The sequence below is a fragment of the Onychomys torridus genome, chromosome 1 (genome assembly GCF_903995425.1).
Source record: "Onychomys torridus chromosome 1, mOncTor1.1, whole genome shotgun sequence".
In the NCBI taxonomy this organism is placed as follows: domain Eukaryota; kingdom Metazoa; phylum Chordata; class Mammalia; order Rodentia; family Cricetidae; genus Onychomys; species Onychomys torridus.
The window spans coordinates 124,660,234-124,684,544 of NC_050443.1; the positions used below are offsets into that span (position 1 = coordinate 124,660,234).

The 24,311-nt window shown below is 51.1% G+C and overlaps 2 protein-coding genes and 1 non-coding gene across 4 annotated transcripts; 1 reads left to right on the forward strand and 2 right to left on the reverse strand.

The window, feature by feature from the left end:
- The first annotated feature begins 1,104 nt into the window (after nt 1-1,104).
- Ctsf (cathepsin F) lies at nt 1,105-6,345 on the forward strand. Of its 2 annotated transcripts, none has more exons than XM_036201482.1 (14): nt 1,105-1,468; nt 1,677-1,775; nt 2,048-2,132; nt 2,228-2,289; nt 2,409-2,484; nt 3,351-3,473; nt 3,587-3,732; nt 3,821-3,917; nt 3,998-4,078; nt 4,825-4,944; nt 5,021-5,085; nt 5,182-5,272; nt 5,674-5,732; nt 5,812-6,345. In XM_036201482.1, the coding sequence occupies exons 1-14, from the start codon at nt 1,250-1,252 to the stop codon at nt 5,884-5,886; spliced, it is 1,398 nt and encodes a 465-aa protein (XP_036057375.1). In that variant the 5' UTR covers nt 1,105-1,249; the 3' UTR covers nt 5,887-6,345. The 2 variants fall into 2 exon arrangements, with proteins under 2 accessions (XP_036057375.1, XP_036057383.1); XM_036201490.1 differs by having other exon boundaries at nt 1,106-1,468; nt 3,351-3,464.
- Nucleotides 6,346-6,452: 107 nt separating this feature from the next.
- On the reverse strand, nt 6,453-24,146 carry Actn3 (actinin alpha 3). The gene is made up of 21 exons (XM_036201468.1): nt 23,907-24,146; nt 16,697-16,811; nt 16,348-16,467; nt 15,974-16,060; nt 15,807-15,894; nt 15,310-15,388; nt 15,145-15,226; nt 14,067-14,152; nt 13,648-13,740; nt 12,854-13,084; nt 12,617-12,764; nt 10,495-10,645; nt 9,877-9,985; nt 9,641-9,781; nt 9,072-9,254; nt 8,567-8,701; nt 8,291-8,470; nt 7,382-7,528; nt 7,232-7,297; nt 6,808-6,966; nt 6,453-6,730 (listed from the first exon to the last, which is right to left on the reverse strand). The coding sequence occupies exons 1-21, from the start codon at nt 24,048-24,050 to the stop codon at nt 6,572-6,574; spliced, it is 2,703 nt and encodes a 900-aa protein (XP_036057361.1). The 5' UTR covers nt 24,051-24,146; the 3' UTR covers nt 6,453-6,571.
- Trnaa-ggc lies at nt 9,428-9,503 on the reverse strand. The gene has a single exon. It is a non-coding gene; the product is annotated as a tRNA-Ala (tRNA).
- Nucleotides 24,147-24,311: the final 165 nt, after the last annotated feature.

Consider the following 24,311-nt stretch of genomic DNA (forward strand, 5'->3'; position numbering starts at 1 on the left):
GCTGTATTTTTTTTATTCTTTCTTCTTTGGGGGTGGGCGGGGTTGAGACAGGGTTTCTATGTAGCCCTGGCTGTCCTGAAACTTGCTCTGTAGACCAGGCTGGCCTCGAACTCAGAGATCTACCTGCTTCTGCCTCCCAAGTGCTGGGATTAAAGGCATCTACCACCACCACCCAGGTTTATTTTTAACAGCTTTAAAGGCAAGGAGTCAGACAAGAAGCTCCGGCCAACAGCTCCCTCACCAATGAGCTGAGGGTAATGCCTGCCTCCCTGCTCCAAAACCAGTAGATTTTTGTATCCAAGCAGTTTCTGGAAAATTCCCTTCTAGTAATAAAAGCCCCCTCCATTCCAGTCCCTCTTCAAGTGTACCCGAGGCTTACATAGCACGCAGCTTGGGTTATGGTCCTTTTGTTTTGTTCCCACATGCTTTTCTACACCTTGGATTTTTTTTATTTTTCCCGTTTTAGGTTTTGATGCTGTCCCTTGGCAGCTCTGGAACACGGTGCTTAAGACACGATCCTACCTTGTGTGCATTGCTTTGTTGATTACTTGTATGATTGCTTCCTAACAGCATGGGGGTTGGGAGTGGGACTCAGACCCATGTAGTCTAGGCTCAAATTCACTATGTATCCAAGAATGACCTTGAACTTCAGATCTTGTCTCTTCCTCCTGAATGCAGGAGTAACAGACGAGCCTCACCTTGCTAGGTTTATTCTGTGCATAAGTACTCTATTAACTGAGCTATATCCTCGGGTCCCAGGACCTGTAATATTACTGACCATCTCCTGAATGACAATAGGAGCCTCAGAGGAGAGTACAAGCCGCCAAGCCAGGCTCAGGAGCCAATTGCCTGGGTTCAAGTTCAACTCTTTAACAGAGCCCTCTGTAAACTTTTCTCCTTACTTGTGAAACGGGACACCACCTAACTTCACAGGTCTGCCATGATTAAAGGGATCTGGCTTTCATTGCTTAAGATAACGATGGAATAAGTGGTGGGTTCGAGTTTTATTCTCAGCCATGTGTCCTTCTCCCCACCCCATACCCCCGCCCCACCATCCCCACGTGCTCCACGTGCCTCGCGTAAATAAGCGAGCGCGCAGGCGCCAGGAATCGGTGCCCATTGGCCGCCCCGGCGCTGTCCAGGGCCGTGGGGAGACACTCTGTGGCCTCTGACCGCGGGCTCCGCCCCGGGTCGGTTGATCCGCGCGTCTGTGGGTCGCTAAGTCCGGGCCAGCGGCTTCGCCCTCGTCATGGCGCCGCTGCTGCAGCTGCTATGGCTGCTGGCGCTGCTCCGGGCCGTGGCCCTGGTCCCGGTCCCCGCCAAGCTCCAGGCCGACGACGAGCAGGCCTGGGATCTGTCGCCCCCGGAGCTGCTGGCGCCCGCCCGCTTCGTGCTGGACATGTACAATTACGGCCGTGCTGCGGGGACCAGGGCCGTGCTGGGGGCCGTACGCGGGCGCGTCCGCCGGGTGAGGACGCGTGGGGAGCGGGCGCGGGGCCTGGGCTCAGGAATGATGCAAGGTGGAGTTTGACTTAAATTTTGGTTGTTGTCCTGGACGGTAGCCGAAAGGACCGGTGCAGGTTAAGGCTGGATAGGGAAGCACAGGTGGACCACAGCCTCCTAAGCGGAGCAGAGTCGGGGATGGCTGTGCCAGCCTCACCTCCTCCTCCATCCAGGTGGGTCGGGGCTCTCTGTTCTCCCTGGAAGCCACAATGGAGGAGCCACCTTGCAATGATCCGCTGGTGTGCCTGCTCCCTGTGACCAAGAAAACCATGGTGAGTGATGTGGTCCCAGCTATTGTTGGCCCTAGGCCGGCAAGCAATTGGTCCTGTGAAGAGGCAGAGGTTACCCCACTCTGAGTCACTAGTTAGAGATCAAGAAGCTCTGGAAGGGTGGGTATTTGGGTGCTGGTGTCTGCTGCTGGCCAGGGCCTCCTCCCACCAAGACATGATTGCCTTCTATGTGGCCCTCCTTTGAGGAGCGTCTAGCTGCTCTTGCCAGGAGCTTGTTCCAGTGTGTCCCCAGACTGTTCCTTCTCTCCCACCAGCTCTGCAGCTTCGAAGTCCTGGATGAACTAGGAAAACACATGCTGCTGAGGAGGGACTGTGGTCCCGTGAATCCGAAGGATACAGGTGCTGGGCTAGTTCAAGGAGACGGGATAGCCCAGACCGTACCTGACTCAGAATTCAGCCTTGACTGCTTCTCTCTCTGTTCCAACCCTATCCAGAGTATGGAAACGAGACTTTCAGCTCATTCCTTCCGATGCTGAACAAGGATCCCCTCCCCCAGGTGAGGAGCCTGTCTCTGGGAGAGCCAACTCCCCCTTTTTCTCTTTTCCCTTTAGCCTCAATTCCGTCCCCAGGGTCAGGCCGAACGCATCGTAAACAAACACCCTTCTGCCTTCCCAGGACTTTTCTGTAAAGATGGCCACAGTCTTCGAGGACTTCATGAAAACCTATAACCGCACTTATGAATCAAAGGAAGGTAGGACCCAGCCTTGTCTGTACCTGTCCCAGTCAGACTTGGGCCTTCTCCTACCACGGCACTTTGATATTGAGGAAGGAAAGGACACAAGGACCTTGTGTCTCTCAAGGACTCCCAATCCCTGAGTTCTTATCTAGCTTTCTAGGCAGCCATCTTGTCAAGGAAGAGTGGACTGTCCCTTCCTTCCATCTTATCTTCCTGGCCAGAAACCATGGGCTTCCGTCCCTCCAGGCAGGGTCGGGTAAGGCGGAGACCAGATTTTCTCTGTTGGATTTCCTTTGTCATCATGGCCTTTGCCATAACCTTTTCTGGATGACACTCTCAGGTCTCATTTTGGTCATTGCTCCGGTTTAGGCTCCCAAAGTTGACCACACCTCCCACCTTGTCACTTTGTGATCTGCTTCCCCATGTCGTATTCTCCCTGCCCCAGGGATCTGTCCTTACAAACAGTTTCAGGGACTAAGACAGTGACTCGGTTACTAAAGCCCTTGCCTTGAAAGTGTGAAGTCATGAGTTCAATTCCCAGATCCCACCAAAGAAGCCCAACAAGGTGGCCTAGGTATCGGTGAAATAGAAGCAGAAGTAGACTCATGACCAGCTAGCCTAGCCTACTTGAAAGCAGGAGAACTTTATGAGGACAGGATGATCAGGAGTGAAATAACACAGACAGCATACTACTATCCAACACACACACACACACACACACACACACACACACACCACACTCGCTCTGACACACTCAAAAGTTTCAAGCTCAACTCAGAGTCTACTTCTCACCTGGGAAAAACTTGGCTTGCTAACCCCATTTATGTCTCCTTTTATGATCTGGTTGGTTTCAAGCCTCTCTCCTTCTCTTTGGTACTCAGAAGCCCAGTGGCGCTTGACTGTCTTTACCAGAAACATGGTACGAGCACAGAAGATTCAAGCCCTGGACCGTGGCACAGCTCAGTATGGGATCACCAAGTTCAGTGACCTCACAGGTGGGGATGGTGAGCAGAGCCCTCGCCGAACTTGGAAGAGACTGGGCCCTGCTCTGGAAGCTCCTCATTTGGGCTAGCGTAAAATATTTACCCCTCTCTGCCCTGCCCACCTCTACCTACAGAGGAGGAATTCTACACCATCTACCTGAATCCCCTTTTACAAAAGGAGCCTGGCAAGAAGATGAGTCTAGCCAAGCCCATAGATGATCTCGCCCCACCCGAATGGGACTGGAGGAAGAAAGGGGCCGTCACTGACGTGAAGGACCAGGTTGGAGTCCCAGAAGTGGGGATGAGAAGGCAAGCTGCATGGGACCCTGAAGAAAGGGAGAGCCTTGACCGTGTCCATTGTCTTGCAGGGCATGTGTGGCTCCTGCTGGGCCTTCTCTGTCACAGGCAATGTGGAGGGCCAGTGGTTCCTGAACCAGGGGTCTCTGCTGTCCCTGTCAGAGCAGGGTGAGCATCCTGCTCCAGCCCCCTGACATTAAGGCCAGCCTCTCCAGAGGATCCCTTCGAACCAGCCTTCTGTCTCCTAGAGCTCTTGGATTGTGACAAGATGGACAAAGCCTGCTTGGGTGGATTGCCCTCCAATGCCTACACAGCCATAAAGAATTTGGGTATGCATTATTTTGGTCTGGAGGGGCAGCAGGTGCTGCCTCTTTGCAAGAGGGAGAGATGGGCATGAGGGTCACATAGAACTGGGTCCTGGTCCTGAAGTTGACCCTTTTTGGCTGAAGATTTACAGCAAGTCAGTTTTGTCAGAGCCTTAGTTATCTCAACTGTGAAATGGGATATACATTGTCCACTTCGTATGATTGTCTCCAGTGTCAAGTGAGAAAATAGATGTTAAGATTCTGTTGCATGACAAGGACCCAGTGGATCTTGATGTTTTCACTTCCTGGAAGTCTGTGTTCTTACTATGCTAAACTAGACAGTAACACATCTCTCTCCCGAGGAGAGGTATTAAATTCAGCCATTGGCTGCAGTAGTAGAGGATAGTGAGCTAAGGAACTGAGGCAGCTTACAGAGAAACTGGTCCAGGAGCCCAGCAAGGGTCTGCTGCTACTTTAGCAGTAGACTGTTGAGCAGGACAAACAGCAAAGGACAAAGTGCCAGGAAGCCTGGGATGAGGCCTCAGCAAGGAGGCAGAGATGGGAGCAGAGTCCTGCCCGTGCTAATGTAGCTCCTTCCCCACATCCTTTCACCCCAAGCTTTGTTATCTCTAGTCTGAGGAGAGTCCTCAGAGGCCTGGGGCCCTGGGAGTATGTAAGGAACATGTGGCTTCATGTCTGTGGGATGCTTGGCACTCTTCTGCCTGGGAGAACACGAATGAGTGATAAACAGGAGTCTCCTCAATTTCCAGGAGGGCTGGAGACAGAGGATGACTACAGCTACCAAGGCCATGTCCAGGCCTGCAGCTTCTCGGCACAGAGAGCAAAAGTCTACATCAATGATTCAGTGGAGTTGAGCAAGAATGAGAACAGTGAGTGGGGGCCGGGGTGGGTCCAGGTTGATGCTGCTGGGCCCAAGTATCCACTGACGCTGCCTTCCCCTCTCAGAGATGGCAGCCTGGCTGGCCCAGAAAGGACCGATCTCAGTTGCCATCAATGCCTTTGGCATGCAGGTGAGGCCCTGGTCTCTGTGCCCCGGCCCATCTCTCGTCTGTGCCTCCCTCACTCGCCCTTTCAAGCTGGCATTCTATTCCCTGTTTTCTTGTCAGTTCTACCGCCATGGGATCGCTCACCCTCTCCGGCCCCTCTGCAGCCCCTGGCTCATCGACCATGCTGTGTTGCTGGTGGGCTATGGCAACCGTGAGTTCCACCGGTCTCCTGCTTATATTTCCATCCACCCCAGACCATATAGTCAGGGGGTAGATAGCAGCTTCTTAGGCCTTCTGAGAGGAACCTCGGGGTAATGCCTGGGAACCTGGCCCTGGGTCCGAGCCTCAGAGAAACACCCATGCCTTTTGTAGACAGGAGAGCTGGGGCTGTGGGAGGTTATTCTAGAGGCAGCTGGACAAGTGCTCTCTCCAAGCCTTATAGATGCATGGGGTCTCTATGGGGACAGTAGGTGAGCCTCATTAGCTCGTTGCTATTTTCTTAGTTCCTGTTGCACTGTCGGCCCACTGCAGATATGTGAAGGGTACAGTGTAATGAGTCTCTGAGTGGAGAATTGGGGCCTCTTACTCCTTGTATTGTGTGTTGCTCCCCAGGCTCTAACACTCCTTATTGGGCCATCAAGAACAGCTGGGGCCGTAACTGGGGTGAGGAGGTGAGTTTTGCCTGGTTGGCCCCTGACCCTCCAGCCTCACTCTACCTAAGCACCCTCACCAAGTCCCACTGTCCCTCAGGGTTACTACTACTTGTATCGTGGGTCTGGAGCCTGTGGTGTGAATACAATGGCCAGCTCAGCAGTGGTGAACTGAGGGACTTGCTGGCACAGGACCTGATGCCGACCACAGTGGCCCCTTCCTTAGCCTGACTCATCCCCCAGGCCCCTCCTCAGGAGGCACAGCCGGCTGAGGGACAGGCACTTGGTACCTCAGGGTGAGCAGTGGGCCCTGGGCCCCTTCTTTCCTCCATCTCTCCCTCTCATGTCCACCTGAAGTTTCTTAGCTGCATCTTTATTGAATTGTGGTAGCTAGGAGGATCCTGAGGTGAAGGAAGCTTTCACGGAAGCCAACGCTGGGGCAAGAACCCCAGGCTCGGGTAAGGTGCAGAATGAAAATATTCTCATCATAAACTTGGCTTTGTCTTCAGCAGGCCCTGGCTTCCTGCTTTTGTTTCCCTCTGTCTGATACTGTAAATTTGCTGGTTCCCTTCCACATCCGGGAAACTTGTAACCAGCCTTCTCTAAGAGCAATAAAGAGGTCTCCTGCTCTCCAGTGTGGTATAAATGCTTAGTCTCTGAGGGAACCCTAGTGGGTCAAGTGGGGTAGCTGATCCCACCTAGGAGCGCCAGGGCCCAGCTTCCCCTTCAGGAACCAAGAGGAGATGGGAGAGGCCCACAGCCTGGCCTTTATTCAGAACACAGTGCTGGATGATCTTGAGGCCCTTGCTCTGTGGTGCTTCTTCCACCACAGGAAGTGCCCTCTTTCTCTGCTAAGACTGTCAGAGGTCACTCTCTCCATAGAGGGCACTGGAGAAAGCCACATAGTCCAGGGCTCCGGGGGGAGCCCCAGATCCTTTGTAGGGCGCCATCCGACGGATGCAGTACTCGGCCTGCTCAGCTGGCAGCTCTCGCCGCAGCTCTTCTGGGGTGATGTAGTTCTAGAAAAGAGGAGACGTGGCCCGCAGGTCTTGAGTCATGCCCTGGCCCGCCAGCCCCCCCACCACATGATACTCACCTTGTCTCCCGCCAGGATTTTGAAGGAGGCTACAACTTGTTCCGCCGTGTCTGTCTCGGCGGTCTCTCGGGTCATGAAGTCAATGAAGGCTTGGAAAGTCACAACCCCCGCCGCATTAGGGTCCACCATGGTCATGATGCGAGCAAACTCCACTTCGCCCTGCAGAGATAGAGGGCAGGCACTGTGTCCATAAGTGCTAAAGCCAAGAGGGCTCATGATCCTCCTGGGGATTTCCCATACCTGGCTTATATCACCCCAGTGACAACGGACTCTCTTCTCCCCAAGACATTAATCAGCTCGGCTCTAGGGAGTCACATAGATAGCTTTTGTGTGGGTGTGCTGAGCAGAGATGATTTGTGTGAAGAGGGAGCCAGGCAGAAGGAGGGGAACTGATGGTACTTGTAGAAGCAGTTAGGGAACTCACCAGGTCATAACCCATGGAGATGAGGCAAGCTCGGAAGTCATCAGGCTCCATCATCCCATTCCGCTTCTGTAGAGGGCAAAAGGGTATCAGGCTTGCTCTCCAAATCCCACCAGCTCCCATTTCAGCCTATAGGACTTGGGCCCTGCTGACCCGGTCAAAGTGGTTGAAGGATGCCCGGAACTCGTTGAGTTGCTCCTGGCTCAGGCCCTTGGCATCTCGTGTCAGTACCTGGTTCTCTACCTCATTGATGGTGCGGGCAATGGAGGTGAGCAGCTGCTCCCAACCCACACGAATGTGCTAGAGAGCAAGAGACAAGGCAGTCAGTGGGTGGCCGTTCTTGGTCCTTAGTCCAGTTTTACTTTTTTTTTTTTTTTTTTTTTTTTTTTTGGATGTGTGTACTCATTTGGAGACAAGGTCTTTTTATGTAGCCCTGGCTGTTCTGGAACTCTCTATGTAGATCAGGTTGACCTCAAACCTACAGATACACCTGCCTCTGCCTCCCAAGTGCTAGGATTAAAGATATGCACCACCAGACCTGGCTGTCTAGTTAGTTGAATTCTTAATCTATTATATAGCATTGGTCAAGTCCTCCCCCTTATTGGGCCTCTGTCCCCATCTCGAAGTTCCCCTAAGTGACTCTAAGCAGCCCTTTCTATCTTAAAGTTTGATGGCTTATTATGTATTAAGTTTTGATCAACCAGCCGTGGACAATTCTGGGGTCTAGCTTTAGGATGCTTTATGACTCTGAACAGGTCACTTTTCCTTTCTTTTCTTCCCCCTCCCTTGCCTCATGAAGCCCAGACTGACCTTGAACTTGGTATGTGGGTGAGAATGACTTCAAACTCCTGATCCTCATGCCTCCCCTCTCGAGTGGTGGCATTATAGGTTTGCATCACACCTAGCCTGGACAAGTCACTTTCCATTGCTGGATAGCCATATTACCGTGGGGCTTTGGAAAAGCTTGCCAGGCTGACTTGGTGACCCAATGGGACAGACATGCTCTCTCTAGCTATGATCACATCAGGCTTCCCTGCCCTTTCTCCCAAGGGCGAGCCTCACCTCCATGCTGTAGACTGTGTGCTTATTGTCAAAGACCAGGCTCTCCTGCAGTAGCTGGTGGTCACCCTCCAGCCGGTCGATGTTGCTCTTGTAATTGATGATGTTCTGCTCCTGCTGCCGTAGACCAGCCATCTGCTCCTCCAGAGAGCCGGCCAACCCAGCTGCCAGCCGCCCTACCTCCTGCAGGAGTACCCAGGCAGAATAAGAACTCTCAACTCCCTGTGGGCCAGCCCTCAATCCCATTTCCTGAGTTGGCCCAGCCCTCCAAGTCCTCACCTCCACCTTCCCCTGGATCCAGGGTCCTATGGCATTGGCCTGGGCCGCAAACTGTCGCCGGAGCCTCTCATTCACCTGCTGCCGTGCCAGCTCCTCCTGCAGGGTCTGGTCACGGCTGGGCACCAGCTTTCGGACCTGGGAAGGAGAGTGGTTGTACCATGGCTAAGTCTGGGGGCCAGGAGATGGTCCTGAGGCGAGGTGGCCTTCAAGCCCTCAAACCTCAGTTCTTGTTCTCATGAAGTAAATTACTTCACCTTTATAGGCTCCAGGTTCCTCCTCTGTAAAATGGTGCCCAGTGACATAACTAGTGTGGGTGGGCTTGTAGGTGACATGTCAGTCAGTCCTGATAGGGGTGGGGCTTACCCAATGCCATGAGTAATCTGTGGCAGACCCCAGATCTGGATAGGGGTGAGCTTTCTTCCCCATATCTTGGGACACCAGAGCTTTCATTGATTCAAATGTGCAAGAGCAAATGGGGACCGTGCAGGTTGCCAGTAGCACTGACCGTGTCCCACTTAGTGTTGATGTCCTGTGAGCTGAGGTTGATGTAGGGGTTGGTGGACTTTGGCCGTAGCCCGTATGTTTGGCAGATCTTCTGGATCTCTCCTTGGATACCCAGGATGGCCCCTCGCTCTCGATCAGCCTCTGGCAATGTTGCCTTGAATTGTTCATGTGCTGTTAGCAGACTCTGGGGGAACAAGAAGGATCAGATAGCACACCCACTTATCAGCAAGCAACAGAGGAGGCAGAACAGGGAACTAGGCCGTCTAGTAGTTGGTGCAGGACTGGTTTAAGAACCTAGGCCTCTTGCCTGCCAGCTTACCACTCCATAACTAGGTTGGGTTTTTTGGTTTTGGGTTTTGGTTTAGCTGAGGATCGAACTCAGGGCCTTGTGCTTGCCAGGCAAGTGCTCTACCACTGAGCTAAATCCCCAACCCCCATAACTTTTTTTTTTTCCTGCTTCCTATTCCTGTTACCCAGGAACCCAAAGATATGGCTGATGGGATGTGAGACCAGTTTACCTCCCATTACATCCAGTGCCTCCCACACTTCTCCCAGAATGCCTGCACTCACCTGAGTCTCTTCCACAGAGTGCACTAGCCACACGTCCTGCAGGTCCTCAATAGCGCCATCCAGCCAATTGTTGAAGGGTGCTGCCCGCCGAGCAAACTCCAGCTGCAGCTGGTCAATGGTTTCCAGGAGCTTCTCCATCCTCTATGGGTCAGGGCGACCATGGATCAGACCCTTTGCAGCTTGCTGGCCTCATCGCCTTGCCCTCGGTTCCCTGGCCCACCTGCCCACCTGCCCACCTCTAGCGCGTCTCTCCTCTTCTGGGTCAGTGTACCCAAGTTATCCCACTGGTCACAGATGGCTTGGCAGCGGCTATTCACTGAGGCTGCCTCATGGTAGTCCAGCTCACTGATGGAGTGAAAGCCGAATGAGTGTCGAGGCAGACTCTGGCCTAACTTAAACCCTGGTGGAACCCAAGGCAGGGTGAGGGTGCAGGAGTGACTGATAGGCAGCCAAAGCAAGTATGGAGCAGAGGAGCTTTTCGTCGGGGGGGGGGGGGGGGGGGGTGTCTCAGTGTCTGGAGGTGTCCTGATGTGGAGCCTGGGTTTCAGAAGCAGAATTGTGGGAGGAGGAGAACTGGAGGAGGTGGTTGGTGAGGCCAAGGCTGATGGGGTGGTAGGCTAATATTCTGAGGTGAAGGGGTCTTTATGTTGCGGGGGACAGATTTCCCCATGCGGTGGGACTGATGAATGCCAGTGGATAAATGCAGGGGTTGGAGACAGTGTTTCAGTAAGGACGCAAGAAAGTAATGGTGTGAAAGAAAGCGGGCTGCCACTACTAGGTTACCAAGGGTATGACAGAGGAGTAGGGTGGGGATCAACGGGAAGGGGCGAGGCTGAGTCTCTGGCCACGCCTACTTGAGTTCTTGGGCCAGTGCGGCAATGTGCTCCACCCGGTCTTGGTGCGCAGCCAAGTCGCTCTCAAAGGCCTCGTGGCGCCGCAACAGCGCACGCACCTCCTGCAGCGAAGCTGAGTCGTAGTCGTGCTGGTTCAGCATCTCCTCTTTGCCTGCTCGGAAAGAGAACAGGGTCCTGTCACCCAGAGGCCGCCCCGATAGAGTGTGAGGTTTCCCAACATACCCTGAGATCCCGGCCGGAACTTTAGCATTGTTTGCCAATGAAGTCAGTGTCCCCTGACCCAGCACTGTCCAGGATGACCTTTGCTACAATTTTGGAATTGCGTGATAATCAACCCCGCTCCCCGGTCCCTCTGTTTTATTCTGAGACATAGTCTCTATGTAGTCATGGTATGTGGACCAGGCTGGCCTCAAACTCAGAGATCTACCACCTCTGCTTCTCTAGTGCTGGGATTAAGGGCGTGAGTCACCGCGCCCAGCCTTCGAACTACTTTTCAATGCTCCTGTGAATTCCTCAATCCTTTGACCTGGCTTCATTTACTCAACACTGCTTTCCCAGCACCTGGCACAGTGTGGATGGCAGAACCTCCAAGAATAATTACTGCATGAATGAATAATAAATGTAAAAGTGATTTTTTTTGGGAAAGTGTTTTAATAAGTAATAATTACTATAATTTTACAAATAAAGACCACCACCATCATTACAGTAGTGGTAGGGACACCTTATTTGAGGGTCCCTGCATTTGCAGGTGATGGGTATAAAGGTTCAGAGACTGCTTCAGAGTCACCTAAACTAAATTTCAAGAATTGTTTTCGAGACAGGGTTTCCCTGTGTAGTCCTGGTTGTCCTGGAACTCACTATGTAGACCAGCCTCAAACTCAGAAATCTGCCTGCCTCTGCCTCCAGAGTGCTGGGATTAAATGAGTGTACTACCTACCCTACTTGGCAACTTCAGGAATTCTTATAAAAATATCCAAACTATTGTTATTCACTATGCCATAATCCATCATGAATGCTTGTTCGTTTCTTTTAACAAAACAGATTGGGGTTGGTTTTGTTTGTTTTTTCAAGATCGGGTTTCTCTGTGTAACAGCCTTGGCTGTCCTGTAGACCAGGCTGGTCTTGAATTCAGAGATCCGCCTGCCTCTGCCTCCCTAGTGCTGGGATTAAAGGTGTGCACCACCACCACCTGGTTTAACAGATTGGTTTTTAAGAAGTTGTTCTTGTTAATATTTATTTTTATGTGTATGCATGCTTTATATACACATACATATGTACAACATGTACATGCCTGGTGCACAAGGAGGCCAAAGGAGTGTGTTGGATGCCTTGGAATTGGAGTTACAGATGGCTGTGAGCCACCGTATGGGTACTGGGAATTGAACCCAGGTCCTCTGTAAGAGCAATCAATGCTCTTAACCACTGAGCCATCTCTCCCTCCCCAAGGACTCATTTTTTTGTAGGACTGAAATCTCTGATATAATCCTGAATGGATGGCATTATTTATGGAGAGTGATATATTTGATTTATGCAGTATTCTACATCAGTATACTTTGAATATGACATAGTGATATTGAGATTAGGGACTTACCTTTGGACACCTGTTCCATATACAAAAGCTAAGTGACAACTTTCTTTTTTTTCTTTTTTCTTTTTCCCCCTGGGAGCTGAGGACCGAACCCAGGGCCTTGCACTCACTAGGCAAGCACTCTACCACTGAGCTAAATCCCCAACCCCTGCTAAGTGACATCTTAGTCAGATGACTACAGAGGGCCAGAGCCTGAGAGAGGGAGATTAAATTTATAGATAACACAACTAGTCCTGAGAGAAGCCCAGATTGCCCTGTGGCAAGTCAAGATGGAATGAAAAATCTGGTCTCCAGCCAGGTTAGGTAGTTTATGTCTTTAATCCCAGCACCCCCTGCAGGAGGCAGAGGCAGGTAGATCTCTGCCTGGTCTACATAGGCACTATATAGTCAGACAATTTCAGTGGCAGTGGCGGAAGTGTGGGTGGGAAGGGGGAGGGGCATTGCAGACTTGGTCTCTGGCTCCCTGCAGAGCATCTGCCCCTATTCTGTGCATCTTGTCCCAGGAAGGAGTCCAGCCCCATGAGATATACCTACCCCGGGTCCAAGCTTCATGCAGGGAAGCCTTCTGTTGGAACTTCTCAGCCAGGTGCTGAAGCCGCTGCAGACGCCGGATCTCTGAGAGCAACCAGTCCTCATAGCCCTTTTCCACCTGCTCCAGTCCCCGCCATGCATTGGCTATGTCCTGTGTGGAAACAAAGATGGCCTCATCACAGTTCACCTATTATGCAGATGGGGATCGAGAACCCAGCATCACCCAGGGCACTAGCTCACCGAAACCAGCTTGCCCTCAGAGGGCATGAAAGCAGGGCGGTGGCTCAGGCGCAGCTTGGTCTGCAGTGTGTTGAAGTTGATCTCCAGCTGACACTTCTCCTGCACACGGGGAGGTTTGTGCAGACGTCTATAGTCCCGGAAGTCTTCCAGCTTGCGCTGCATTGCACTCATACTGGGTTCACCTACACGGTTCTCCAGCCACGGGACAGTGCGGCGGATCCACTCCAGCAGCTGCCAGGACCAGAGCGAGGCAGAGAGTTCTGAGCTGACCTTCATCCCTCACCCATCCATCTCCACTCCACACACAGGCTGTGGCCAGAGGGCCAGGCCTCAAATACATGGAGGGGATTTTCAAAACTATGGAGAACAGAATGGGGTCGTCTGTCCTCACTGGTCAGAGAAGGAACAGAATGCTTAAGTATATGTGTGTGGGGGTGGCGGGGGGCACTTGAATCTAGGATTTCCCATAGCCTAGACAAGCACTCTACCACTGAGCCACATCCCAGTTCCAGAACAGTCAATCTCTGAGTCCAGGGGCCAAAATAGGTTGGCATGTATAAAAAGGACATATGGCTGCCTAAATATAAGCAAAGGACAGGATCGGTGAATGTATGATCAGTAAGTGAATCAGGAACGACCAGGAGTTTTGGTTGACAGAGGGCAGGAGACCGTGGGGAGGCAAGAGAGAACCCGGAAGGAGCCCTGAAGACTCCTGCCAGAGGTTACGGCTGGATGGTCCGCAGGGACAAGGTAAGGAATGTGGCGGCAGGAAGGTGCCCTGGTCCTAGCCGTACCTCACTGGCTAACTTCTCATAGTCTTCCATCAGTTTCTCGTTTTCTTGGTTCACAGCTAACACTTTGCAGATCCTGTTGGCAGCGGTCTCTGCCTGTAGTGGGGACAGCAAGAGGGCTTAGGACAAGCTACTCCAGACACCCCAACCTAGCCTCCCATGTAAAGCCCTCAAAAACTCGGCCTGTGTTCAGATCGAGAAGGAGGGGTGATCACATCTCTAAGGTGGGAGGGAGCTTTCAGGACAGAGGCCTTTGTCCCTGAGCTCCCTGAAGACACATTGTGTACAACTTAGACAGCGTCCCGCTCTCCCGCTGGCATGGCTTGGCACCTCCAAATGCCAGGCTAACACCAAAGTTGGGCCCTTGGACCTTACCTAGGCAGCAGTGCCCTCAGTGGGGCAGCAATGAGGTCTTCCTTTACCTGCTCAGCCCCAGCAAACGCATGGTAGAAGCAGGAGACATAGGTCATGATGGCTTTCTCATCTGGTTTGGGGGTGTTCACAATGTCTGGGGGAGGACAGCAAGGGGTATGGTGTTTTGTTTTGGGGGGGTTGTTTTTTTGTTTTTTTTGCGTAGGAATTAAATCCAGGGCTTTCTCACAATAAGTAAGCATTCCACCACTCAGCAACAAACTCAGTTCTTGTCTTATAAAGTGTATGTTGACCAAAGCCAGGGTGGGGAATGAACTCAAGACTCTCCTCCCCATGCAGGGACACTCTCAGGATAACAAAAGGGACTTTAGTCACCGGCTGCCAGCTACCCCAAGTGCAGTGTTTTCCTCCATCAGGAAGCCCTCTATGATCATCCCAGGGCCTGGTATGAGGCCATGCATGAGTGTGCAGCTACTGAGGTCCTCATGAGGGATCTCTGAACTCTGCCTGGTGCCCCAGCCAGCCTGTCACTCAGTCTCTCTGCCTTTTCTCTAAGTCCTGTGATTTCCTCTGGGGCCAGATATCCAGGGTACCAAGCAGTGGTTGCTCAGAAAATATTTGCTGCTTCCTTGACTGAACATTGCTTGGGCTCAGGGACCACAGGCAGAATGTGCCCCAGAGAAGCTTCCAGTCTTGGGGACCAATATTATCCTGGATAACCAAGAGCCTGGGATATGAGACAGAGGGCAGAGCCATTCCATCGAGGAAGGCCAGGAGTTGGAGGGCTGGGGTGTGTAATGGAAAGCTCCTGGAGAAGAGAAATGATAGTATGGAACATTGTAAAAAGAGCTGGGAATGCTAGCACATGCCAATAATCCCAGCACTTGAATGGTCAAGGCAGGGAAATCAGGAGTTCAGGGCTAGCCTCAGACACATACTGAGTTTGAAGCCAGCCTGGGCTACATGAGTCTCTGTCTCAAAAACCATAAGATTTTGAAAAGGAAGAAGGGTAGGGATAGAGTAGGGAGCAGGAGTAAATTATCACTGGAGGAGGAGAGAGCAGGGCACTAAGTGGAGGTTGGACTGGATCAAGTTATACTTAATACTGTTCTCATCCACTGATCTCACCTTCTGCATCCAGCATCTTAGGGATGTCCAGGTATTTCTCTGCCACCTCAAAGGCAGTGTTCAGGTTTCCAATTGGGTCATCCTAGAGAGGCATGAAGGGGAAAAGTGAAAGGTCAGCTGAAGGCAGAGACTGAAGAATTGGGTCTATAACTCATAGAGGCCCACCTTTCGCAGCTTGGCATAGTCAATGAGGTCTGGCCGGTGGCGGTGGATAAGAGCACAGAGGGCCAGGCCATCCTTCCAGCTGGACAGAGAGAAAGGTTTGTCAGGCTTGGGTTCAGGCTGAGGCCATGTCCTGCCCTCAGCCTAGAAGCTCCCAAGCAGGACTGCCTTTTCTGTGAAATGCAGTCAAGCACAAATTCCTTTGCCCCACCATTGCCAGACCATCTCCTCAAAGCTCCTCATAACCCCTTCACATTCCTAGGCTCAGACCAGACCAGTTTCTAGATACATGGGGTATCCAGGTCTTCTCTGGCTGAAATAGGCTTCTTATGGCAACCCTCCTTGTTCTGGCCCATTCACTTCATTATATCCTGAGTCCTCCTTTCAGAGGCTGTTCCAGAACCGGAGCCCCTCCAATTGCTGAGGTTTGGGATGGGGCCAGTCTACACCTTCATGGACCAGAGCTCCTGACTGTGCCCCCTTGATGCCATCAAACAGACCTGGTATGGAAGTTCTGCACGTTGACATTGCGGTATGGTGCTGTTTTCCGCTGACACCAGAGAAGCAAGCCTTCTTTGGCCGAGGTCTCTGGAGGACAAAGGGATAGAAGTGTTAGCTGGGAAAGAGTCTGAGCTGGCCCTCTCCACCTACCTCCTCCTCTGCTCACCCTCTACAGAGATGTCCTGGATGGCAAAGCGGAGGATGATGGTCCAAATCATGCCCAGGGTCATCTTCAGGTTCCCATCAACAATTTCTGCCATGGACAGGGGTCAGGGTTGGACTCCAGGCCATAGAGCCCAGGCCTCAGCGCACGGCCCTCCAGCTCGGCCTCCTGGCCCTGTATCCCACCCAAGGCCTGGTGCCTCGTAAGCGCCTAGCAAGCACTCAATAGTCACGTAGTGTTATTTTAGAATGATTCGTTGACCACCTGCTGGGTGCAGTTACTTCTATAGACAGGAACAGTTATCTCCACTGGGTCTTGTGGAAGAAGGCTGTTGACACCCCTGCGCCCTTGCCCATGCTGGCCTTGTCCCCTCTCACCTTCGGCACCGATGGACACAAGCTTCACTCCTTTGCTAGCAATGAAGTCCAGCGCCTTATTGACATTGGCGATTTTGTGGAAGCGCATCTTGCCTTTGTCTGGCCTGGGCAGCCTCTCTCCTGAGTATAAGAGGAGAGTGTAAGGGTCAAAGGTTACTGGAGGGGGCTGGGATGTACCTCAGTAGTAGTAGAACGTTTGTCTAGCCTGACTGAAGCCCTGGATTTGATTCTCAGCACTGACATTTCTTAATTTAAAAGTGCTGCTCCCAAGCTCCCTCCCTCCCAGCACTCTGCTGCCACCATTCCCACAACTCTCCAGATTTCCCTGGCCACCGATGTGTGCCCTCACCAGAAATGACCTCCAGAAGCAGCATGAGCTTGAGGCCATTGCGGAAGTCCTCTTCAATGTTCTCGATCTGAGTGCCTGCCTTGCGCAGATGTGAGTTGCACCATGCAGTGAAGGTCTAGGGACAGAAGACAGTGATTGGACAGCCGGAACAGATCTATGGACGGGGAATGCCTGGAACCAAGTCTGGTGCACACAGATCTAGCTCCATGAAGATAAGACTTAGAACTCAAGGCCCCGGATGTAGATCCTGGTTCAGCCACCGTCTTGCTATGTATCCTTCTTCAGCTTCTTTCCCTCTTGGAGTTTTAGTTCTACTGAGAGAAGAGAAATGGCGCTCGGCCTCTGTAAGCGCCAGTTTGGACTTGAGATCTCGGTCAGCACTCCAGCTTTGTTGTGGAATATTTCTTTACACTGTGTGGAGATGTGTCACTGTGGTTGGTTTAATAAAGAGCTGGATGGCCAATAGCTAGGCAGGAAGAGGTTAGGCAGGACTTCTGGGGACAGAGAGGACTTGGGGAGGAGGAGGGCAGATTGGCCAGCCAGATGCGGAAGAAGCAGGATGGGCAGTACAGAGAAAAAGTAACCGAGCCATGTTAAAAAAAAAAAAAAAAGATTAAAAAATATGGGTTAATTCAAGTTAGAACTAGTTAGGAACAAGTCTAAGCTAAGTCTGAACTTTCATAATTAATAAGTCTTTTTTTTTTTTTTTTTGAGCTGGTGGCCCAAAGAAAAAGCCTGATACACAGCTTTATCTAATCTTCATCACCGCAGATAGAATTAGAAAACATTAACACACTTCAAAAGTGTGGAGTCCCCTGAGGGTCCAGATAGCCCAGAGATACAGTCTCTAAATTGAGAGCTCCTCAAGGGAATCATATCTAGATGAGAGGTGGGAATCAGCTGCCAGGCAGACCCTGGACAAAAAAGCATTGCACAGGTGATCAACAGTCTGTTGTTAATTCAAAATGATTTATTAAACACCTTATCATCCCCACTGGGTCTCAAAGAAGTGCCCAGTTAACCAGGTACTGCAAACTACATGACCTCTTTCCCAGCACCGATGACCCCCTCCCTACAACCAGTCTCAGCTTCCACTGAGATAAGAGGATCGGGATATGGCTGTATCTATTGGGAATGGGGTTGTCCTATGAGTGTGCATATACTTGCCAACCAACCAGGCCTTCAGACCCTGAGTGCTACCACTGGCTCTGGATCCTTGATGGAGTTCACAGCTGAGCTCCAACCCCAAATGGCATCCTCTCTGTGATCTGGGGCCAGCCCTTGACCTCTCTGTGGTTTGTTTTCTGTATTTGTCCAAGTAAGGGTGGTGGTCAGACTCCATTACGTCTCTAGTCATTCTTCCTTTAACTCAGCAGGATCCTGGAATTCAGCACATTCCTCTGCTGTGGGATATTTTGATCACACTCGGACACACCCGAGACTTGCCGATATAATTATACCTTGAATCAGAGGGCAGAGCCAGCAACCAGCTGATCAGAACTGGTCATAGAGAAGACATGCAGGAGGTAAGGACAGGGACTTGAGTTTGGCACTTCTTTTTGCTTCTGGGATGAGGAAAGAGATGCATCTCGCTGGGCAAGGGTGGCACACGCCTGTAATCCCAGCACTCGGGAGGCAGAGGCAGGTGGATCTCTGTGAATTCAAGGCCAACCTGGTCTACAAAGTGAGTTCCAGGACAGACTCCAAAGCTACAGAGAAACCCTGTCTCGAAAAAAAAACAAAAACAAAAACAAAAACAAAAACAAAACAAAAAAAAGGAAAGAAAGAAAGAAAGAAAGAAAGAAAGAAAGAAAGAAAGAAAGAAAGAGATGCTTCTCTTGCAGTGTCTTCGGCCAATAAGCAAGGTCAGCCAGTTGCTACTCAGCTTCTCTGAGCTAGCAGGTTTTCACTCCAGCCTTTGACTCCCAAGTCTTATTGATAAATGGAACAAGAGAGACTTAATTTAAACCTACATATCATGGCTGCGGCAAAACCAAGGCTAAGGGACTGGAAGGCCCGCCAGACCTTGCTTGGCCTGAGTGGCTGGCAGCGCACTGACAGTGGGGCTGTGGGGCCACAGACAATAATTAAAATATCAGTAGATTCATGTGCAGTCACTAAGCTGACCAAAAAACATCATTCCCCCCACCATAAAACAGATGATCCTGAGAGGTGGCCCTGGAGGCCATTTAGAATTCTCTCCTCAGCCAGATTTCCAGGTGTGCTAGGAATGCTATAAATCTGGACAGCTGTCATTGCTAAGGGAACATGGTGAGCTTCTGTTTACAGGGGGTGTATAAGTGGGTCCTTAGGCAATAGGGACCCACGCACAGGAGATTGCATTCATATTTTCTGCAGCCGCTTCTACCATCAGAGTCTAGATGCCCTTGGTCTACAGTTGGCAGGAGGCCTCAGCTTAGCTGGGGGTTGGGGTGGGAGGGCTTGAAGGATCGGGGGAGGCAAACATGAGTTTGTTTGTTTGTTGTTGTTGTTGTTGTTGTTGTTATTTTTTGAGACCAAGTCTTATGTATTCCAAGGTTTCGTGTATTTTTGAACTTACTATGCAGCCAGTACTGACAATGAACTTCTGATCCTCCTGCCTCCATCTCCTGAGTCCTGGGGTTACAGGCATGCACTACCATACCCTGTTTATTTGATACTGGGGATTCATGCTAAGCTAAGTCAGAATTTAATCAACTGAGCAACATTCCCAGCACCAAATTTGAGTTTTAATAAGTTGTAGCCCTGCCCTGAAGGAGTTCACAACCAATTAGAGTCATGTTGGTCTCTGAGGTATACTGGCAGAGACATCAGAGGAATCTGGGGTGGAGAGGGACTGTCCAAATTAGGGAGGGGCTTCTTGATGGAGGCTCCTGTGGTGGGTATTGTGTTCCCTGAAATATTGTGTGTACCCCAAAATAAACTTATCTGGGGTCAGAGAGCAGATAGCTACTAGAACAAAGCCAAAAATGGTGGCTAGAAAATGGGTCAGAGCAAGCCAGAGCAGAAGCTGGGTGGTGGTGGTACACGCCTTTAATCCCAGCACTTGGGAGGCAGAGCTAGCGGATCCCTGTGTTCAAGGCCACTTTAGAAACAGCTAAGCATGGTGACCCATGCCTTTAATCCCAGAAACCCAACCTTTAATCCCAGGGAGTGGGGGGGGGGCAGGAAGAGAAAGGTATATAAGGCGTGAGGACCAGGAACTAAAGAGTAAAGCATGTAGTTAGTTAAGCATTTGGCTGGTTAAGCGTTCAGGCTTTGGAGCAGACAGTTCAGCTGAGAGCCATTGGGATGAGGACTCAGAAGCTTCCAGCCTGAGAAAACAGATAGCCGGAGCTTGTTCTGCTTCTCTGATCTTCCAGCATTCACTCCAATAACCTGCCTCAGGCTTGATTTTACTAATAAGACTCTTTAAGATTCATACTACAGGCTCCCATTGGATCAGCGCTGTGAAGGAAGAGCAGGAGCTTGTACTGGCCCAGGCAGGGCAGACAAGGGCATGCCAGGCAGGGGCAGACACAGGGAAAACGTGCAGTGAGAAACACTTGTTCTGTTTGTGGGACTGCAGCATTGTGGGCACTGCTGGAATGAAGCTGGAGGTGTTGGGGTATTGGTGGGGAGAGACAGACCGGAGGGGTAACAGGGGCCAGGTCATGCATGATTCTGGGTGCTAAGCCAGGGAGTTTGAACTTGATCCTGAGAGCCACAGGGAGTTGGCGAAGCTTCATGCAAAAGGGAGGAGGCATCAGAACTTGATTAATTATGTTTGAGACAAGCCTCTCTATGCAGCGCTGGCTATCCTGACACTCATTAAATGGAACAGACCATCTGAGAGAGATCTGCCTGCCTCTGTCTCCCAAATGTACCCCAGGACTGTAAATTTAAAAGCTCACTCTGGTTGCAGAGCAAGGACAATGGTTGTCAGAACAGAAGGGAAAATGAGGAGGTGAGAATGGATACAAGGGACATGAGAGTGGGTATGAGGAGGGGTGGGTGGGTGGGTGTGCTTTGTTTCATTCTGATTCCGGATCTTCTTATGACCTATTTATGGGTTTGGAATCATGGCCCAGTGATTAAAAGCACTGGTTGTTCTTCCAAAGGACCCAGATTGGATTCTCAGCACCCATGTCAGGAGGCTTATGAATGCCTGTAACTCCAACTCCAGGAATCTGACACCATCTTCTGGTCTCCATGGACACCCATGTACATACACATAATAAAAATAAATCATTAAAGGAAAAAAAATTTTTTTGAGACAAGGTTTCTCTGTGTAGTTTTGGACCCTGTCCAGGAACTCACTCTGTAGACCAAGCTGGCCTTGAACTCACAGGGATCCACCTGCCTCCCAAGTGCTTGGATTAAAGTCATGCACCACCACTGCCCAGCTTTAAAGAAAAGATTTTTTTTTTTAAGACAGGGTTTCTCTGTGTAGTTTTGGTGCCTTTCCTGGGACTTACTTGGTAGCCCAGGCTGGCCTCAAACTCACAGAGATCCACCTGGCTCTGCCTCCCAAGTGCTGGGATTAAAGGTGTGCGTCACCACCGCCCAGCAAGAAAAGATTTTTTAAAAAGAGATATGGGGTTGGGAATTTAGCTCAGTGGTAGAGCGCTTGCTTAGCAAGCGTAATGTCCTGGGTTCGGTCCTCAGCTCCAGTTTAAAAAAAAAAAAGCATAAAAAGGGGCTGGAGAGATGGCTCAGAGGTTAGGTGAGTGCTCTATCACAGAGCTAAATCCCCAACCCGGCTCAGAGGTTAAGATCATCGACTGTTCTCCCAGAGGTCCTGAGTTCAGTTCCCAGCACCCACATGGTGGCTCACAACCATCTGTAATGAGCATCCTCTTCTGTGTACATAATAAATAAATAAATCTTTAAAAAAATTAAAAGATATATTTATGGAGCATCTGGGATGTAGCTCAGTAGAGTGATTGCCTTGCACATAAGATGCCCTGAGTTTGACTCCCAGCACCGCTTCAGACCTGGCGTGACAGTGCAGACCTGCAACCCCCAATTAGAAAGTGGAGGAAGGAGCCCAGCACTAGGGAGACAGAGGCACTCCATCTCTGAGTTTGAGTTTGAGGCCAACCTGGTCTACAGAGCTAGTTCCAGGACAGCCAGGGCCACACAGAGAAACTCTGTCTCAAAAAAACAAAAACAAAAAAAGAAAAAAAGGAAGAAAAAGAAAAAGAAAGAAAAGAAAAGAAAGAAAAATGGAGGAAGTGATGGACAGATCGCTCACTTGTTGCTTTTGCAGAAGACCAGGGTTTGATTCCCAGCACCCACTTTGTGGCTCATTTCCCACCCATAACTCCAGGTCCAGGGAATCTATGCACTATTCTGAACTCCTCAAGCACCAAGCATGGATGTGATGCACACACATATACCCAGGCAGAACACTCCTCATAAAATAGAATGAAATCTCATAAAATGTCTAAAAAGAAAGAAAGAGGGGGCAGAGGATCATCAGTTCAAGGTCATCCTTGGCTACATGAGACCTTAAAAAAAGCCAAGAAATATGTATGAGCCAATTGTTTTTTAATGTGGTTAACTGAAGAGGATTCGGGTATCAGGAGAGAGCGGGAGTGCTCCAAGGCTGGAGACCCTGGCTACTGCAGTCACTGGTAAGCAAGGAAGAAGTCACTAAGAGGCATATAGGAGCAGGGATGGATGGGGCAGAGTGGTGTCTGACCACAAGGATGTTACATTCTTGTTAAACAATGTGGAATGAGGAAGAAATAGCCCACATGTGCATCTACAGGGAATGCACACTGGTTTTCAGAGCATCAACCCTGTTCTGGTGGACTGGGGTTGGTGGTGGACATTGGTGGTGGACATGGGTGGCTGTAATTTGGAATGAAAGGATGGTTCTGATATTTTAAATGACAAAGGCAAGAAAGAGACAGGAAGACATAGACTTGGACCTGGGAGAAGGCTGGGGCTAGAAACAAGAGTTGTTGAGGAGCAAATGGCAGCTGGAGCCAGGGGCAGGGATGACATCACTGGGGATTGCCGAACTCAGGGACCACAGCCATGCTTGGAGACAGGTGCAGGGGGTAGGGGGGCAGGGTAGAGGGTAGATCACCCCAGGCACCTCAGCCCAGTCAACTCGATCTCCCCACCCCTGCAGTCAATGTCTGTCATCTAACCCAGCAGAAATTCTGGGGTTCTTAGGTCCTACAAATTCCACTGGGTACACCAGTGCCTTGCCCTTTCCTGGAATCACTCATAGTTGGCAAAAGGCATGTCCAATGGCCACATGGTGCCTTCCCCATGCCTGGCCTGCAGCTCCTCAACATTTTTCAAGTCCAGCTGGAATCATTTTCTCTTTGAGGAACCCAGGTGTCTTGCTCCCTCCGCAGTTCAGGGGGGGGGGCAGTGCCTTACAAGGCTGGGCCTGGGCAGCGGCTGCCCACATGGCCCTCTTGAACCTCCCCCAAAGGCGCTGCCTCAGCACAAGTGTCCATCTGGGCCCTCGGGTTAAGTTACTGGTAAGGGGACCCAGGGTTCCCCTCCTCCCGACCTTCTGGCCTTTTCAGCAGACTCAGGGCTTCTAAGGCAGGGAGGAGTGACTTGGGAGAGAGGGGGATGGGGCAAGGGACAAAGACCCTCAAATGGGGGGGATTCTTTTTTTTCTCACAGTATATAATAGGCTGCCTGTTTCTGCTGTTTTCTAAAAGGGACTCAGTTTCTTCAATTGCCAAGCCGATAGAGGCACTGTGGACACTACTCTGAGCAGAATACATAGTAGAAGATAGGAAGAGTACTCGATGGCTCTTCTCCCCTACACCACACACTGGTTGTGTGCCTGGCATGTTTTCAGAATGGGGTCTGGGGATACTTAATTTGGAAAGTGGGGTGGGTGTATAGAGGGGCATAACTTTTTGAAACTTCCTCACTTCCCACCCAACAAGTTGGATTTTCTGGACCTTGTCCAAAATCTACTTTCACCGGCAGAAACGGGGCAGTGGGCTCAAGGGAGTAGGGGGCGGTCGTTAGGACTCCAGGAACTCCTGAAATTCTAAATCCCTCATGAGGACTCCCAGACTTTTCTCTAGCCCTAGGGGACGGCAGATGACTGATGGGCAGAGCCTGGATTGGGGAGTGGCAGTCTAGATTACAGAAAAGCTCTGCCCTTGAACTGCCCAGATGCCCAGGAAGAACTGCCTGGCCTCTCAGCCTCAGTTTTGCCTTTGGGAAATGGGTGAGCACTCACTTTCCGCTGCTGTTTCTCCCAGGCCGGGTCCAACAGCAAGTCACGATCCCAGTCTTCCTCCTGTTCCATGTACTCGCCGCCCCCGCCGCTGGAGAAGGGCCCCTCCCCGGCCCCTAGACCCTCGGGCTGCATAACCATCATCATCTTGCTCAGGATCTTGGCTCTGCTCTGCTCTGCTGGGCGAGCTCTTGAACGCTCAGGCCGGGTTAAGTAGGGCCCATCCCAGCCCCAGATCAGATTCGTACTAAATATGGGGGAGGTGGGTGGGGCCAGATAGGGGGCGAGGGAGCTTGGGTCTGGACCAGAGAAGAGATTGCGCTGGAGTCAAAGATTGCGGAATCGCGGGGGGATGCTGGACTGACTACGGACCCTGACAGCGGGTTCGCATTTCAGCTCTGTGGTTAG

What these genes read in the sequence shown, in the direction of transcription:
- Actn3 (XM_036201468.1), bottom strand. Translation starts at nt 24,050, where the DNA reads ATGATGATGGTTATGCAGCCCGAGGGTCTAGGGGCCGGGGAGGGGCCC. An exon ending in GGGAGAAACAGCAGCGGAAA is followed by an intron (nt 16,812 to 23,906) that starts GTGAGTGCTCAC and finishes TTCTGTCCCTAG; the next exon opens with ACCTTCACTGCATGGTGCAA. An exon ending in TGTGTCCATCGGTGCCGAAG is followed by an intron (nt 16,061 to 16,347) that starts GTGAGAGGGGAC and finishes TGTCCATGGCAG; the next exon opens with AAATTGTTGATGGGAACCTG.
- Ctsf (XM_036201482.1), top strand. Translation starts at nt 1,250, where the DNA reads ATGGCGCCGCTGCTGCAGCTGCTATGGCTGCTGGCGCTGCTCCGGGCC. An exon ending in TCACTGACGTGAAGGACCAG is followed by an intron (nt 3,733 to 3,820) that starts GTTGGAGTCCCA and finishes ATTGTCTTGCAG; the next exon opens with GGCATGTGTGGCTCCTGCTG. An exon ending in GTTGAGCAAGAATGAGAACA is followed by an intron (nt 4,945 to 5,020) that starts GTGAGTGGGGGC and finishes TTCCCCTCTCAG; the next exon opens with AGATGGCAGCCTGGCTGGCC.